Source organism: Patella vulgata, chromosome 8, assembly GCF_932274485.2.
Source record: "Patella vulgata chromosome 8, xgPatVulg1.2, whole genome shotgun sequence".
NCBI classification, from domain to species: domain Eukaryota; kingdom Metazoa; phylum Mollusca; class Gastropoda; family Patellidae; genus Patella; species Patella vulgata.
Genome location: NC_065886.2, coordinates 49,031,935 through 49,047,200, shown reverse-complemented (window position 1 = coordinate 49,047,200; position 15,266 = coordinate 49,031,935). Strand labels below are relative to the sequence as shown.

The 15,266-nt window shown below is 33.3% G+C and overlaps 1 protein-coding gene across 6 annotated transcripts in view; it reads left to right on the top strand.

Moving 5' to 3' along the window:
- LOC126829623 (TBC1 domain family member 1) overlaps window positions 1-14,747 on the top strand; it is a 58,278-nt gene extending 43,531 nt beyond the window's left edge. For all 6 annotated transcript variants that reach the window (XM_050559590.2, XM_050559591.2, XM_056102615.1 and 3 more), the window contains 7 exons: window positions 1,965-2,120; window positions 2,262-2,420; window positions 5,838-5,989; window positions 6,606-6,698; window positions 7,075-7,234; window positions 9,045-9,214; window positions 9,557-14,747. In XM_050559590.2, coding sequence (XP_050415547.2) covers window positions 1,965-2,120; window positions 2,262-2,420; window positions 5,838-5,989; window positions 6,606-6,698; window positions 7,075-7,234; window positions 9,045-9,214; window positions 9,557-10,084 — 1,418 coding nt within the window. In that variant the 3' untranslated portion in view covers window positions 10,085-14,747. The remainder of the gene's footprint in view (window positions 1-1,964; window positions 2,121-2,261; window positions 2,421-5,837; window positions 5,990-6,605; window positions 6,699-7,074; window positions 7,235-9,044; window positions 9,215-9,556) is intronic.
- Window positions 14,748-15,266: the final 519 nt, after the last annotated feature.

Below are 15,266 nucleotides of genomic sequence, written 5' to 3'. Positions count from 1 at the left end.
TCGCTGAAAACCTTGTTAATGCAATATAAGCTACAGTTTTTAACAGACTGTCTTGTGAAAGTGATAGAGGCTACTGTTTTTGACGGATTCTTTTCAAGTTTGGTGTGAAGCATCATGGTCATGAGAGGACGAACCCTATCAATTTACAGCGTTCTGTGACTTGAGTTATGCCCATTTTCACAAAAACCTGAACGTGATAGAGGCTATATTTTTCGAAATTTGGTGAGAAATTTGTTAATTACTTCTAGAATTATGGCCCTTGTGTCACTTTGTTGAGCCTTGTGAATGTTCAAATGACAAAAGTTATCATCCGATCTGTGTGAAATTTATATGCATTATTTGAATTACTAAGCGTTATAGCCCAGGTTTTCCTTTGTGGAAACTTCTGAACAAAAATAGTTATCGTCTGATAAGTATGAAATTGATATGCATTATTTAGATTAGTAAAACGAAGAAGCCAACCGAATTCCATCAATTTCTGTTTATTACTTCTTGAACCTTTTGAATGCTCGAACGACAAAAATTATCATCCGATCTGTATAGAATTTATATGCATTATTTAAATTATTTAAACAAAGTTCAACAATTTCTGTTGAGGCACTTGTGATCATTGCCCCTCCCCCGCCAAATTACTTACAAAAGAATAAATATGGGGAAACCCTTGTCAGCTGGTCGGATAATTTAGCTGCTGTGGGCATATGTTTCGTTGCCTGGCAACCTATCTTTCAAATTTGTTGTTAAGCATTGTGGTCGTGAGAGGACAAACTCTATCGATATTCACTGTATTGTGACTTTCTGTTCCAGAGTTACCACCTTTTAATGAAAACCTTGTGAGGCTGTAGCTTTTGACATATGTTTTTCAAATTTCGTTGGAAGCATTGAAGTTTTCATCAATATTGAAACAAATAATCTGTCCACATTATTATTTTGTGCTTGAACCAAATATAGCCTTATGAACTGAACAGCCTTGTGATCGAAAAGCTAAAACTGTTTGACTTGTGTTGAACCTACTTAGTTTAATTAATGAATGATTAGTATAGATATGTGTTCTAGCTTGTATTATATATAAAGAGATATTTTGTCATTATTTTATGTTCAATCAAGTTGAAAATCAGCCAAATGGCTGATGCAGCCACTTCTGTCTTTCATCCATCATAAACTACTGGTTCTGTTCAAGATATTTTGACTTTATCAATTAACATTGCTTTGAATATGAATAAATCCAGTAGTAGTATACAATGTACATAGTGCACATTCAGATTTCTGTACTCCTGATTTTATAGGACGATTCTTTCAATGGCTGAAATTCAATCACCGTTAGTTCATAATGACGGTTGAGTTCGAATTTCGTGAAAATCGGTCCGAAACTGCCTGACAAGATGGCTGCTCCCTGTACACAAATAGTGTAAAAGTAGAAAGGCAACCCCTTTAACCAGAGAAGATAGACAAACTCCTGGTAGATTATAAACTAGTGTAAAAGTATGTAATACCAAGGTTGTGGACCCTCTAGAAGTCACCATTTTTATCTGATTTTGATGTTTATATTCCAAAGATGTGGGTTCTTTTTGATACTTGCATGTTAGTATCGGACCGTAACTTCATGGATTATGGCCCCAGATTGTACAAAAATTGCTTTTTGTTTTAGGTTGTTCTCTGCCCATCTCTTGCAAAATGTGGGTGTATCTTGCATATCTTCCTATTTTGCTGAAACTTAAAATGTATGTTTAAAAAATCCTGGTTCCTTTCGATATTGACACATGTCAGACTGTACGGTAATATCCTGGATTATGGCCCCTGATTCTATGAAAAATTGCTTTTTTTTAGTTTGTTCTCAGTCTGTCTCTTGCAAAATGTGGGCGTTTCTATGCTCTGCAAAATTGTTTTTGTTTAAAAAACCTGTATCTGCCCATGATACTGTCCATTAATCAGAAGACTGGCATATGTAAATTTGTTTTATATTCCAGCTAGACAAGATGAAGCCCAGTTAAAAAGAAATAAGTTAGATTATATGGAAGTGATACCATGTTTAAAAGATGTTACTAAAGATTGGGAGAATATATTGAGTAAACCTACAGATTATAAATTTCATATGTCAAATTTATTAGAATGTGTCAGAAAAGGTAATAATCACAACATTGTAATACATTTTATTGTATTATTCCAATTCAACATGGAATTGACATTATATTATACAGGAGTTGAATATTAAAATTTGTATTTTAAAAGTTCTGATATAATGATGATGTATGTTTGTATTGTAGGTGTACCACGATGTATTAGAGGCAATATCTGGCAATTACTATGGAAACAACATGTTATACATAAAACCCAATCAGAGTGTGAAATAACATCGCATGCTGATTATTATGATTTATTAAAACAACTTACAACTCATCAACATGCTATACTTATAGATCTAGGTATATTTCTTATATTATAGTCATATATTTTTCTCAGTCCCTCAGTCCACAACCTCTTGTTAACAATGTTATATATGTGAAACTTAATGTTGGATATGAAGAAATTTTAGTAGGTTGTTGAGCTTGGCATTTTGGATGCCCAGTGATGGCAGCTTATTAACTCTCCAATGAGGGCAAGTATCATGAAATCTTTGAAAAAACTTAGATAGGAAATATTTTTTATCCAGATATATGAAAGATGCATTATGTAAGAGCTAAATCTGTCTTAACCCTTTCAATGTAAATCCACTGCCTGTGCTAGACCCTTTTTTGAGGAAAAAAGGGAGGTTGGAACCGAATGCCAAGCAGTACTTATGGAAGCTTTTATGAAAAATCTTTTTGTCTGTCGGGATGGGCATGAGGTTGGGCTAAGAGGAAAAAATAAAATTTTGGAAATTTGCATAAGAATGTAGTCACATGACGTCATGGCGGCCATTTTGGATTTCTCATTTCTCACTAAAGCTAACACGAAAACGAATTTTTCTCCATGAAATACTTAAAAGATATTGTTTTTTTCACTGGATTTTGATAAAGATATATAAAATGAACAAAAATATCAATAGCAGCCATGAGCAATGCCGCCACGAACACGCGCATCACGTCTCCCGCTGCCATGACCACGTGCGGATTGCAATACCTTGTTTTTACTTTCACTTTCACTTTCATCCCCAAGTCCCATATCATTATCAATATAGTCAGTCAACAGATCTACACGTTCGGGACTCAGGAATTGCCTACTGCAGACACAGGGCTATCGTGTTCACATTGGGCTTGTTCATCATGCACGGGAGACATAGCTAGCCCTGGGCGAAACGTCGCGCAACAAATCACACACTTCATAATACCAATCACTGTCCTGACTACTATCATTATCAAGTAACTGGAAACGAATTATGTGTATCACCCGTCTCGAAATTGTCCACGTGTTGGTCAGCAAGATGTCATTCACGACTTCGTCGAGAGTGCATCGTCTACGTTGTCACTATGCACTCCGCCATTTTACGTTTTGCCGCTTTGAAACACGTGGAAATATGTTCTAGTGTATAGAAAATACAATAGATGGCACTTGCAGTTACGGTACTAATTTTAGCGAGGGCTTTACTGAGTACAAGGTATTACCGGGTACGGGCATTTTACCGACATTTTATAATACCCGGTACTACCGGGTATACGCAGTGAAAGCGTTAATGCATATCTTTCGTTTGGCCTCAAATGTTATATAAATCTTTAATTGGACATTATTCACATGCCAAGCCCATAATCAATGCTCTAGACCATTGGATGCTTTTGATTTTCAATGAATTTAAACACGATTACTAGTTTTTGATTGAAAAATGGATAATCAAGACTACCCTGTTCTTCAAATGGCTATAAATCTGCTCAGAATTAAGTAATTTGACTGAATTTTTCACCTCATTCGCTTTTCATTATTTTTATATGCCCACATTTTCATGTGGATGTATTATGCCGTCACCCCATGTGTCTGTTCACAATTTTTATCAGATTTTGACGAAACTTGAAATATGGGATGTATCGGTCGGTAACATCCTGCTGATTATACAAAAATTTTGATTTTAACTTGTAGATCCTCTGGGGGGCGCAATTTTTATTTGATTTTAAAAACCCATCAAATATATCACAATTTTTATCTGATTTTGATGAAACTTAACATCCTGGATTATGGCCCCTGATAGTATGAAAAATTGCTTTTTCAATTTTTGGCTTGCAAAATGTGGGCATATGTTGCTTGGCAACCGCCTGTTTAACTATTAAAGCGAGAACTGTGAGCACTTTATCTAAATCTTACATAATGCATCTTTAAAATGCCTTTAATTTTTATACGCCCACATTTTCATCTGGGTGTATTATGTCATTGCCACTGTTCTTCCGGACATCCTAGTGGTCACAATTTTTTTCTAATTTTCACAAGACTTGAAATATAGGTTTATATCCCAAAGTTCTCTGTTCCTATCAATATTGGTGCATATTGGACCGTAACATCCTTGATTACGGCCCCTTATTGTACAAACAATTTTTACTGAGATTCTATCTGGATAATCGCCCTTATTGTTAAAATTATTCGATGCTCCAACTGGCAGACCATTGCCATTCAAGAGACGACCACTGTCAAAATTGGTCGCATTAATTCAGGATTATTAGAGGCCCGGGACTGAACAGTGCAGAGGACACTTATGGCTGGCCCCCAGATCCATTCACTTGATGTGATATATGTTGTTTATTTCTTGTAATGTTTATGTAGTTTGTTCGCGCTACAGGATTGTCTTGTCGGTTTTGTTTGCGTGTCGTGTGGTCCCCCTGCGCTTACTTTTCGAGGTCACAGTTTTTATTTGATTTTAAAAACTGTTTGATTATATCCCTGTTACACCATAAATATTGTATAGTTCAATTTTATGAATATTGGACCAAAACTTCCTGTCAAAATGGCCCCTCCCCTTTTCGCAAAAGCATGTAATACCAAGATTATGGAGTATAGACCCACTATATCTATACTAATATTTGTGACTGTCGTTTGTCTGTCTGTTTGTCTGTCTGTCTGTCTGTTCGGGGTTGGCGGCTACACTAGGTCTGCCCTGAGTCTGAAATTTGGGGTATAGGGGTAGCTCGGACCGGGGAGTAACATAGGCCAGGTGGCGTTAGTCTACCACTTCCGGTTTCGGAGTCGAGCGAAGCCGGGCAATCTTCTAGTAAGTTATATAGCACAGCTTTCATAAGTTAACAGGTATAACTAGAGGCCAGAGGCCTAGGTGTTAAACCTGTTAACGAATGAAGTGTGCTATAAATGACTTGTAACACTGACACCTGCTCAACATGCTCGTTGTTATTGCACAGAAAACCCACCCCACTTCTCTATATGATTTCTACTAAAACTAGTGTAAACCAGCAAAAGTGTGCAATAACATTGAACACATCCAGTTATTGCACGTTTAAGCTCCACCCAATCTACTAGAGGGAAAACAATCTGCTTATTCAACGAAAAGAACAAAGGAAGATTTCCCGTCCGTGTTACAGTTACAGTTCCTTATATAAGAGTTTAATCGAAGTATTGATAGCCCCCGGATCCATTCACTTTTTTTTAATTGTCTGTATGTTTGTGTTTTCCTGAGTGTGATGTCCTGTCTGTGTATTTGTTTTTGTGTAAATTTTGTGTGGTGCAGTCCCCCTGCACTTACTAATATTGTACATTACTGGTACTGGTATGTAGATCATTTGAAACCCAATCTACAAAGATTTATATATATAAGGTATTTCCTGCGATAGTAATCCATTATATTCTATGAAATAAAGGTGTATTTTCAATATATTTATTATTAGACATTTTTCAGACATTCTAATTTTATGACAACAATTTTATTTTAGGTCGTACATTCCCTGGACATCCTTATTTTTCTGTTCAACTTGGACCAGGCCAATTAGAATTGTTTAATATATTAAAAGCCTACAGTTTATTGGATCAAGAAGTAGGTTATTGCCAGGGCCTTAGTTTTATAGCTGGTATACTCATCATGCATGTAAGTATTCACATTGATCATATATTTAGCACAAACTGGTTCAAGTCTCATTGCAAACCCTTGCAAACTACAATATTGTGCAAGATGAATCTCTAATTGGAATATTGATCAAAAAATGGTTCAATTCCGTTCAGTCTTTACAAAGATATGTTGAATTAAAATTTCATCGATCTATGCTGCTTGCTATGTAATAAGCCTGTCGCCATTTTGTTATTGTTTTAAATCTGACTGAATCCATGCTGGGACATTATCTAGCATTGGTATTTTAATTTTGTTTTCTGAATTAAATGTTAAATAATCTGAGTACATATTAGTGTAGATTAGGCCATGAAACATTTGATATTTTAGCTTATCAATGTTAAAAGTAGTTATTAGTAACCAATGTAATAATTTTATGATCATGTTTTCAATTGGCCCTTTAACTTAATTTAAGTATTGAAGATTGTTTTACCAAAGACCTAATAATATCTATATAATAAAACACCATTTGTTTTGTTTGTAGGTTCTCTGAACTTATAACCAGTTTTTAGAAGGAATTTACTGGTGCTTATTGTGTTATTATGGATGTTATTAGGATACATTCTAGGAAATTTGACTTATTATTTTCTACTTACAGATGGAAGAGATTGAAGCATTTGATACTTTAAAGTATATGATGTTTAATTTAGGTTTACGTATACAATATCGTCCAAATATGATAGCTTTACAGGTAAATATATTATGGTCAACAAATTTCAATTCCCATAAACATTGTCTTGACAATAATCTTTTGTGGCATTGAGCGATTAAGGAACACATTAAACAGAAAATAATTATTGTGGGATATTGATCACTGGTCTTATTTTACAAGCAAGATATTCCAACAAGTATAGATAAGAGGATACTTGTCGAATTACCATGCTTTTAGAATAAAACCAGTGATTGATATCCCATAAAAATTATGTCCTGTTTAATTGTCTGGACAAATTTACTATATATATTGGTACGTTGGCTACCAATTTTGTTTTATGCTGATTAGTTGAAAGATTTCATATTCTTATCTCACATCTTATGAATTCAAATTTAATATATTATTTTTTATTCAGATAAAACTGTATCAGCTGACACGTTTAATACATGATCATTATAAGGATCTTTATGAACATTTTGAGAAATATGAAATTGGTCCTACATTATATGCTGCTCCTTGGTTTTTAACTCTGTTTGCTTCACAGTTTCCGTTAGGTTTTGTGGCAAGGGTATTTGGTAAGTAATAAATACTTGAATAAATTTACTACCAAAGTCTCCATTTACTTCCACCGACAATGAGTGTGGTTAAAACAAACCCAGGCGATTTTCATCAATAGACTACCTTGACTAAATTCAATGAGAGATTTCTGCTTAGGGAAAGTAGAGATAAGCAATTTGGTTGAGATTTTGTAACATAATAAATCAGCATTTAATTGCGGTAGAATGATTAAACTTGGTGTATGTTTTCATCAGGTGAATGTCGTGACGTAATTTGATAATTAGCATTTCCAGCTTAAAGATACTTTTCCACTAAAGTATTTATCGGGTGGTTATTTCCAATAAAAGTATGACAGTTTTGGTATGGAAAGTAGAAACATTCAATCTTACTAGAAAAATACTGGATTCCCTGAAAAACACCCAAACCAAAAATGTAAGGGTTTCCCTAACTGGCAACCTGGCAATTGGGGATGACTGCTCGAGTGACGTCAAGGGTTGCATGCGAAGATTGTCTGATTTCTCAGTGTTAGAGAGCGCTTGATGTATATTTTGGTACACTAGACAGCGAGCTGAAGCGTACAACAGTTTCTAAGATAAAAACCATGGAAAAAGACTTGGGCAGTGGATAATCCGAGAATTTAATTAGGCTTCAATATTTATAATAAATAGACAGCAATTAAAGACAACATTGTCTTGTATATGCAATGAATTCTCCTCCAGCTTCACACCCGTTGCTAGGTAGGCTACTGCGTCAGCCAAGCTACGTGACACTAACATGACCTCTTTTAATATATATTTTTATAGCAGGGGTATTCCCTTGTGAAGACAATGTTTTGCGAAGGATTTGAAGCAAAATTTTTATAGATTAATTAGTTTGAATATGTTTTTAGTCCAAATAGATCATCAAATCCCCCAGTTTGTATGCGGGAATGTATCTTTAAGCTATGTAATTTGATTTGTCGATGCTTTGAAACACGGTAACTCAGATTCTAATTGATGTTAGTTTTATTATATCAATACCTTGTTTTATTATTTCAATATCTTGACTAAATTTAATAATGAGCATTTTCTGCTCATGTTAAACAGAGTGATAAAACTATTTAATTGCTCGATACTTTTCAAAAAGATAAATGTGTCATCAATTAATATGTTTCATCTATTTATTATTAGATTAAAATGGGTGACATCAGGCTCACTGCTGATTTGTTTATATTTGTTTTTACATGCCCACATTTTCATGTGGGCGTATACATTCGTTGCCACTGTCCGTCCACAATGTGTTTTTGATCTATAGGTCACAATTTTTATCAGATTCTGACAAATCTGAAACTTCATGGATTATGGCCCCTGATTGTACGAAAAATATATCACCGTTACTTACACTGTAATAATGGAAGAGTTTGAATTTTATGAAAATTGGACTGAAACTGTCTGACAAAATGGCTGCTCAATGTGCGCAAATAGTGTAAAAGTATGTAATAACGATATTGTGGACTCTCTAGAGGTCACAATTTTTATCGGATTTTGATGAAACTTAAAATATCTGTTTATATCCAAAAGATCTTGGTTCCTTTTGATACTGACGCATGCCTGACCATAACATCCTGGATTATGGCCGCTGATTGTACGAAAAATCGCTTCTTTTTTTTTATAGATTGTTTTCTATCCAGCTCTTGCAAAATGTGGGCGTATCTTGAATGGCAACCGCTTGTTTACTGTAAATAACATTACTGATTAAGTTTTATGATGTGTAATGAACACTTGAGTATGATAAATACATATATGTACAATGTTCCTGTATTTCTATATTATTATTTATGTTTTTAAGATCTGCTGTTTATACAAGGAGTGGATGTGATATATAAAGTTGCTCTCCTTTTGCTTGGAACCCATAAAGAGTTAATCATGCAGTGTGATAGTTTTGAAACTATTGTTGAATTTCTTAAAACAACCTTACCTGAAATGATAGAAGTTCAAATGGAAAGGGTCATAAACCAGGTAAAAATTTTGTTTCAAACTATATATGGCTATATAATATCTATTCTGTGGTAATATTCAAAAGTTTCTGCTGACATATTGGGTGTAGTACTTGGATAAAATACATTCAGAAATAAAAGTGCAATTATTAGTGGGATCAAACAAGAGGTTTTTTTTTTTCATAGTCCTTTTTTCTGCATCTTCATAAGCCTGGTTGGGACATTGAACCTCATTTGATTTTGTTTCTTCTCGGATCAGATATTTATTGTAGGAAGATAAAAAATCATATTCTTGGTTGTTCTTTGATTATAGTATTTTCACATCTTTTTTTGATATTGTAACCATGTCTATTGTTTTGTACAGGCATTTGATATGAATATCAGTAAACAACTACATGCGTATGAAGTAGAATATCATGTTCTACGTGAAGAAATGATACATACTTCAAAACGTGGTGATTCTGATCTGGTTCATCAGCTGGAAAAAGTACATCGTAACTTACGTCAACAGAACATGGACTTACTGGAGAAATTACAACAGGCTCATAGTCAACAACATAGTCTTTCATCTGCTTTACATGATTCTCAAGTTAATGAATCAAATCTTAAGTCACGAGTACAGACATTAGAATTAGAACGTGGAGCACTATTAAATACTGTAGCTAGGTTAAGGAAACTTGTTCCTGAAGAAGAACTCGGTAAATTAGATTCTAGTTCAGAACCTATAAACCCTGAAGTAAATAGTGTATCTGATTTGATGTATACCAGTTATCATGACTATAGTAATAGACCATATTTGGCAAATTCTTCTCAGTCTTCAAGTGTTGATCATTCTAGTGAAGATTACCAGAAAAAGACAATGATACCACTGTCAAAACATAATTCCTGTTAAATTGCCTTATGTTATCATTTGCAGGATAAAGTTGTTCTTTGTCAGAAAGTTCAATTTTAACTGGAATTTTCCTCTAGTTATTGTTTTGTAGTGATATTTTGTTCTGTTGTGCCATTTAAGTTTAGACTTAGTAGCTATTTGTTTTGTTTTTGGTCCATATGCATGGATCGTTCTTATCTAAAATATCTACATAAATAAAGTATTTAGTCTTGAGGGAGTTGAGCAGTCTAAAATGCACATTTTAAAGCTAGGGCTGTATGTTTTGTGCATAAGATATGACATTTTTTTGTTATTTGGGGTTATAAACTACATATTAATCATCAAAAAATTAGCAATTTTATTTACCATGTTCCAAACTTGACCCAAATGCATGATAATAATGGTGCTGATGACAACAAAAGACAAATCTTCTCAGTTATGCCTGCTATATATTGTGATTTGTCTTGGTATTCATGGAAATTTCGACACCAAAAATCATTATAAAATATCAACTTAAAGTATTTTAAAATATTTGTTGATTATTTACCTTCAAACGAGATTCTTTGAATATGTCCCCATTCTTTACATTCAAAAATGGTAGTCTTCGACCATCAAAAAATGAAATCAGCCATGTTCCAATCGTGATAGATGGTAGATCTGGATAATCCCATATTAGAGGAAATTCCTTCTGATGTCAATAATCTAATGTGAAACTGCTGCTGGAGGCGGCCATGATTGTTTACAGCGGATGACGTGAACAGTGTGTACGACATCATAATTCATTTAAGAACTGATCTACATGTAGGTTGGGGAAAACGTATTGTTTGCTATAAATAGTTTTTTTCTTTCCGCTTGTATCTCCATTATTACACAACAAGTGGTCAGACTGTAATGTGCCCTCTGGATTATTTTATACGTGGAACAAGTTAGCAAAGTCTTAATAAGATTGGTGTTGAAAAGTTAGTGTGCGTATCTTAGACTACTCATCTATCTTAGACTACTCATCGCCCTTAAATAAACTATATACAGTACATATCTTTATATAATTCACATCTTTCATGTAAATGAACTGTAACTTTAATAAACTTTACACCCATAGATATAACGACTGGTGTTCTGTAAACAAACTCCCATTCACTACAAAAATTTAGAGGTCAGGACATCATTAATCGAAATAACACATCAAATAAACCCAATTTAATACTTTATTTTGACCCAAGGGGTCTTAGCCTCTTTAAATGGTTTAACTTCTCATTGATGTTAATTGTATTATTTACATATTTCAACCTCAAATATACAATTTTGAGTTTTACTGGTATATTAGGTCTTTATGAAAGAGATGGTGATATTTAAAAAGTAGATCTGATAGATTGTCTAGGTGTTAGATTATGTAAATGATGACCAGTATTACTCAAATTTACATGTAAATTCTGTTGATCTAATGTTTTGTTGTTGAGAAATATATATATTTAAATGTTGAAATGTACATCACATGGTTTTTATAAGGGATATTTTAATTGTAACTGCCATTTTTTTTTTTAAGTCTCATTTTTATGTCATTAAAATCTATTTTGTTCGACTAATATATATATATATATATATATATATATATATATAATATTGATATTATTAATTTGACAGGATTGTTAGAAGTCGGATGACTGTACTAGTAGCTTCAAAGTGCTGAACAGATTTAACGAATGTTTATATATTATTTTTTATATACATATATATTTAGATAATTATTAAAATAAGATTCTCAAGAAGAATTGAAAAGCTTATTGAAGAATATGCAATCAATGCCACGTAGATATTAAAGTCTTAACAAATACTAGTTAGGCTTATCAAACGAACAGATATAAGGGAGGTACATATATTTCTGTGTAAAATGTTGTCTTTTGATCAGTAGTTAGATTTTTTTTGATAATATATCAACATTATTATTGCTAATAATGACCATGTTTCAAATAGTTTGAACTTCCAATTAAAACGGGAGGTAACTCTTCAATAATGTAGTGTTTTCTGATTGACAACATAAATACACAATGTTAAATGGTTTGTATCTCGGTCGGCACGATTAGGAGTGGCCATTAACTAGAGTGTCATTTAAACCAGTAGGCCTACATAATATTTAATTTAGGAACCATGCTATGCTTAGCCTACTCTGGAAGGACACCTGTAACAAGACGTCTAAGTCGGGCTTACATGTATGTCAACCTTACAACTGGGAACAACTGGCTTCCAACTGAAAATGGTCGACCTGAATGCCTCTACAACTGAAAGCTACTACCGGTAGTTCCAGTCAGTTGAAACTAGTTGCTATTGACACAAATGTTCTTACTACTGACTCAAACTCGTTTTCACGGAAACATGAAAAAGTCTGAAAAATGTCTTGAGAGTGTCAAATACACAGTAGGAGCCTATGAAGACCAAACAGCTCTTTATTCTGTGTTGTTAATTCTTAGTTCTTGTATATTCAAATTTTAGCCTATCTTAAAATCAATATTTGTTTTACAAATCAGACATTTGTCATATCAGATTTTAATTGTATCTCTGTTTAATTTAATTGTATTTTAATATAATAATAAAATTTCTTTTAGAAAATCAAAGATAGGTTGCCAGGCAACGAAACATACGCCCACAGCAGCTAAATCGTCCGGGCAGTCAGCAAGAGTTGTCGCATATTTTTACTTTTTTCGGTAATGAAACATTTATAATACACTAAAATCTGATTAAGAGTAACAACTCAATCTGATTAAAATACAGATCTATATTTCGTTTTTTTATACTTTCGATGGCCTACACTACATGAAGATCAGACAAGTATTGAAAATCAATATACTTGTCGTCTCAAGACCTTAAACTCTGTATATCAATCTTAAGTCAATCAGATGATAACTTTAGCCTCTGGAGCGTCCACAAGATTTTTTGAAGTGATCAACTCTGGCAGTAATTATCGGAAATCGCTAAAAATCAATGGGCTTCTTTGTCTCATGACCTTAAACACTGTGAATAAATTTAACTTTAGTCTCTTGAGCGTCCACAAGCAATTGTGGATGCCAGACCGACGCGACGACAAAATACGACTACATTTGATCAGGAATTTTATCATATTAAAATACAATTAAATTAATAATTTAGATGACATATAAGGCCTAAAGAAAGACCTGCAATAGGCAGATTTAGCTCTTGCATAATACATGTTTTAAGTTGCTGTTGCCTTCTTCATTAGCCCAGTTGATGTAGGTTGTTAAACCCCCATTTCATTCCAAGTTGCCATTAATATGAGCGCTCTTACAATGGCCATTTACATTTTCCATGTAAACAAGTTGAGAGAAATATGTTAACAGGTAAAATGGAAGCTATTGAAGGTATCAGCCTTTTAAGTGTCAATGATGTCAAACAATTGTGGGGAAAAAAGAGACCATGCCTTTGGGGTGATGCATCTTCTTAGGCATTCACCATTTTGTTGGTCATGGGATAAATTAACATTCACCATCAGTTCCAATTTGATCTTTATAAGCATGTTTACAACTAGCTGAAAGCAGTTTCTCCCCACTTTAGCTATAAAAAATATACAGGTTTTGATTAATAGGGGCCCTCTTGTGACATATAACTCTATATTATTAATAGATGAAGCTTGTTAACAGATCATAGTATCAGTATTGTTCCAAGTAAAATTTCAAGTGTTTGCTCAGTAAAAAAATAAACCTAACTAATTGGTGTCATAAGTCTTAGTTCTATACTATTATAAGTACATATCATAAATATTTGTTTTTTTTTATATCCTATATAATTATGTGAACCGTTGTTGTGGTTATTTGAAAATCAAGCAACCCAGAAAAAGTTGAGGGAAATTTCCTCCTGTATACATATTTATATGATCATGTAGATTAATAAAATAATATGCATAATAGATGTATGAATACAGATAAAGGGCTTGTTGTGATACATGATACATGTACATCCATCCTCTTCTTATAAAGTAGAAGGATATTTGAATGGAATCCGGTAACTTTAGTATTGCTCCATATTGTAAGAGTGGGTACAGCTAAGTAAGAAAAATTATTGTGATTCTTTAGGTAAAAAAATCTTTGCATTGCACTGTAAAATATAATTGGCACATTGATAGGTTTCCATGATGTACCAGTGATCAAGTGCAATTATCAGAAACTGTTGTAATTTAAATGACTTTCATTAAACAAAGAATACATGTATCAATTTAAAGTAGATACAATGTTTGCTATAACAAAACTCTATAAAGTCAGCAAGGGCCATAACTCTTAATAGTAAATAACAAGAGATTGTGGACTGACTGACGGCGGCGTGACAAAAATGGTTAACTGTGTTAACCGCAATGAAAAGTGGTATCAATTTTCTGGAAAAAGTAAGTATACCTTTTTTGCGTTAAGCACCGATCACCAGATGCAGTGATAGTTCAGTTATGTGAGGTAATAGTAGAAACTGAACATGCAAGAAAATATCAAAGACAAAACAAACTGATGTTTACAATCTTTTACACTTTGTACATATAGCTATAAGTCTCACATCTTCATTTACAAATAGTACCAATATAATACATAAAGCTAGTGAGCAGGAAACAAATATAACACCATGCCAACTTCATCCAAATTATTGTCACTTGACTACAACTACATAAAGTTCAATTCAGCTCAAAATATCAGTTTAACTCCCAACAATGATATACTGAAGCCCTTATGAATAACCTTTCTGTAATCTTTGAAATTTATTATACCATATTCACCCATGAATATTTCAGGGCTGTGTGTGTTAATCACAGTTTATCATTATGAATAAGTTGTACTTTTGATGCATGTACTTGACATAATGGGAAGATGCTGGACCACAGTGTATTATTATCATCATTGATACCTACCCTCCAGATAAGCTGAAACAATAAAGTCCAAGAACATACTTTACACATACTTTAGCAAATTGAGTGAAATTGCAGGTACATGAAGTCAAATTATTCGAAATAATACCACCCATACAAGTATATACATGTAACTAAATCAAATGCATGTATTGATTATAATAAGCCATAATGTGCTAACAAACCATGTGTAAATAATGGTATTTATTTGAATGTGACATCTTATGAAGCTGATTAAGAAATGAATGTGGGTCATTTCACATTAAAAAGAATCAGTAACTTGCTATACAAAGTGACATAACATGTCTT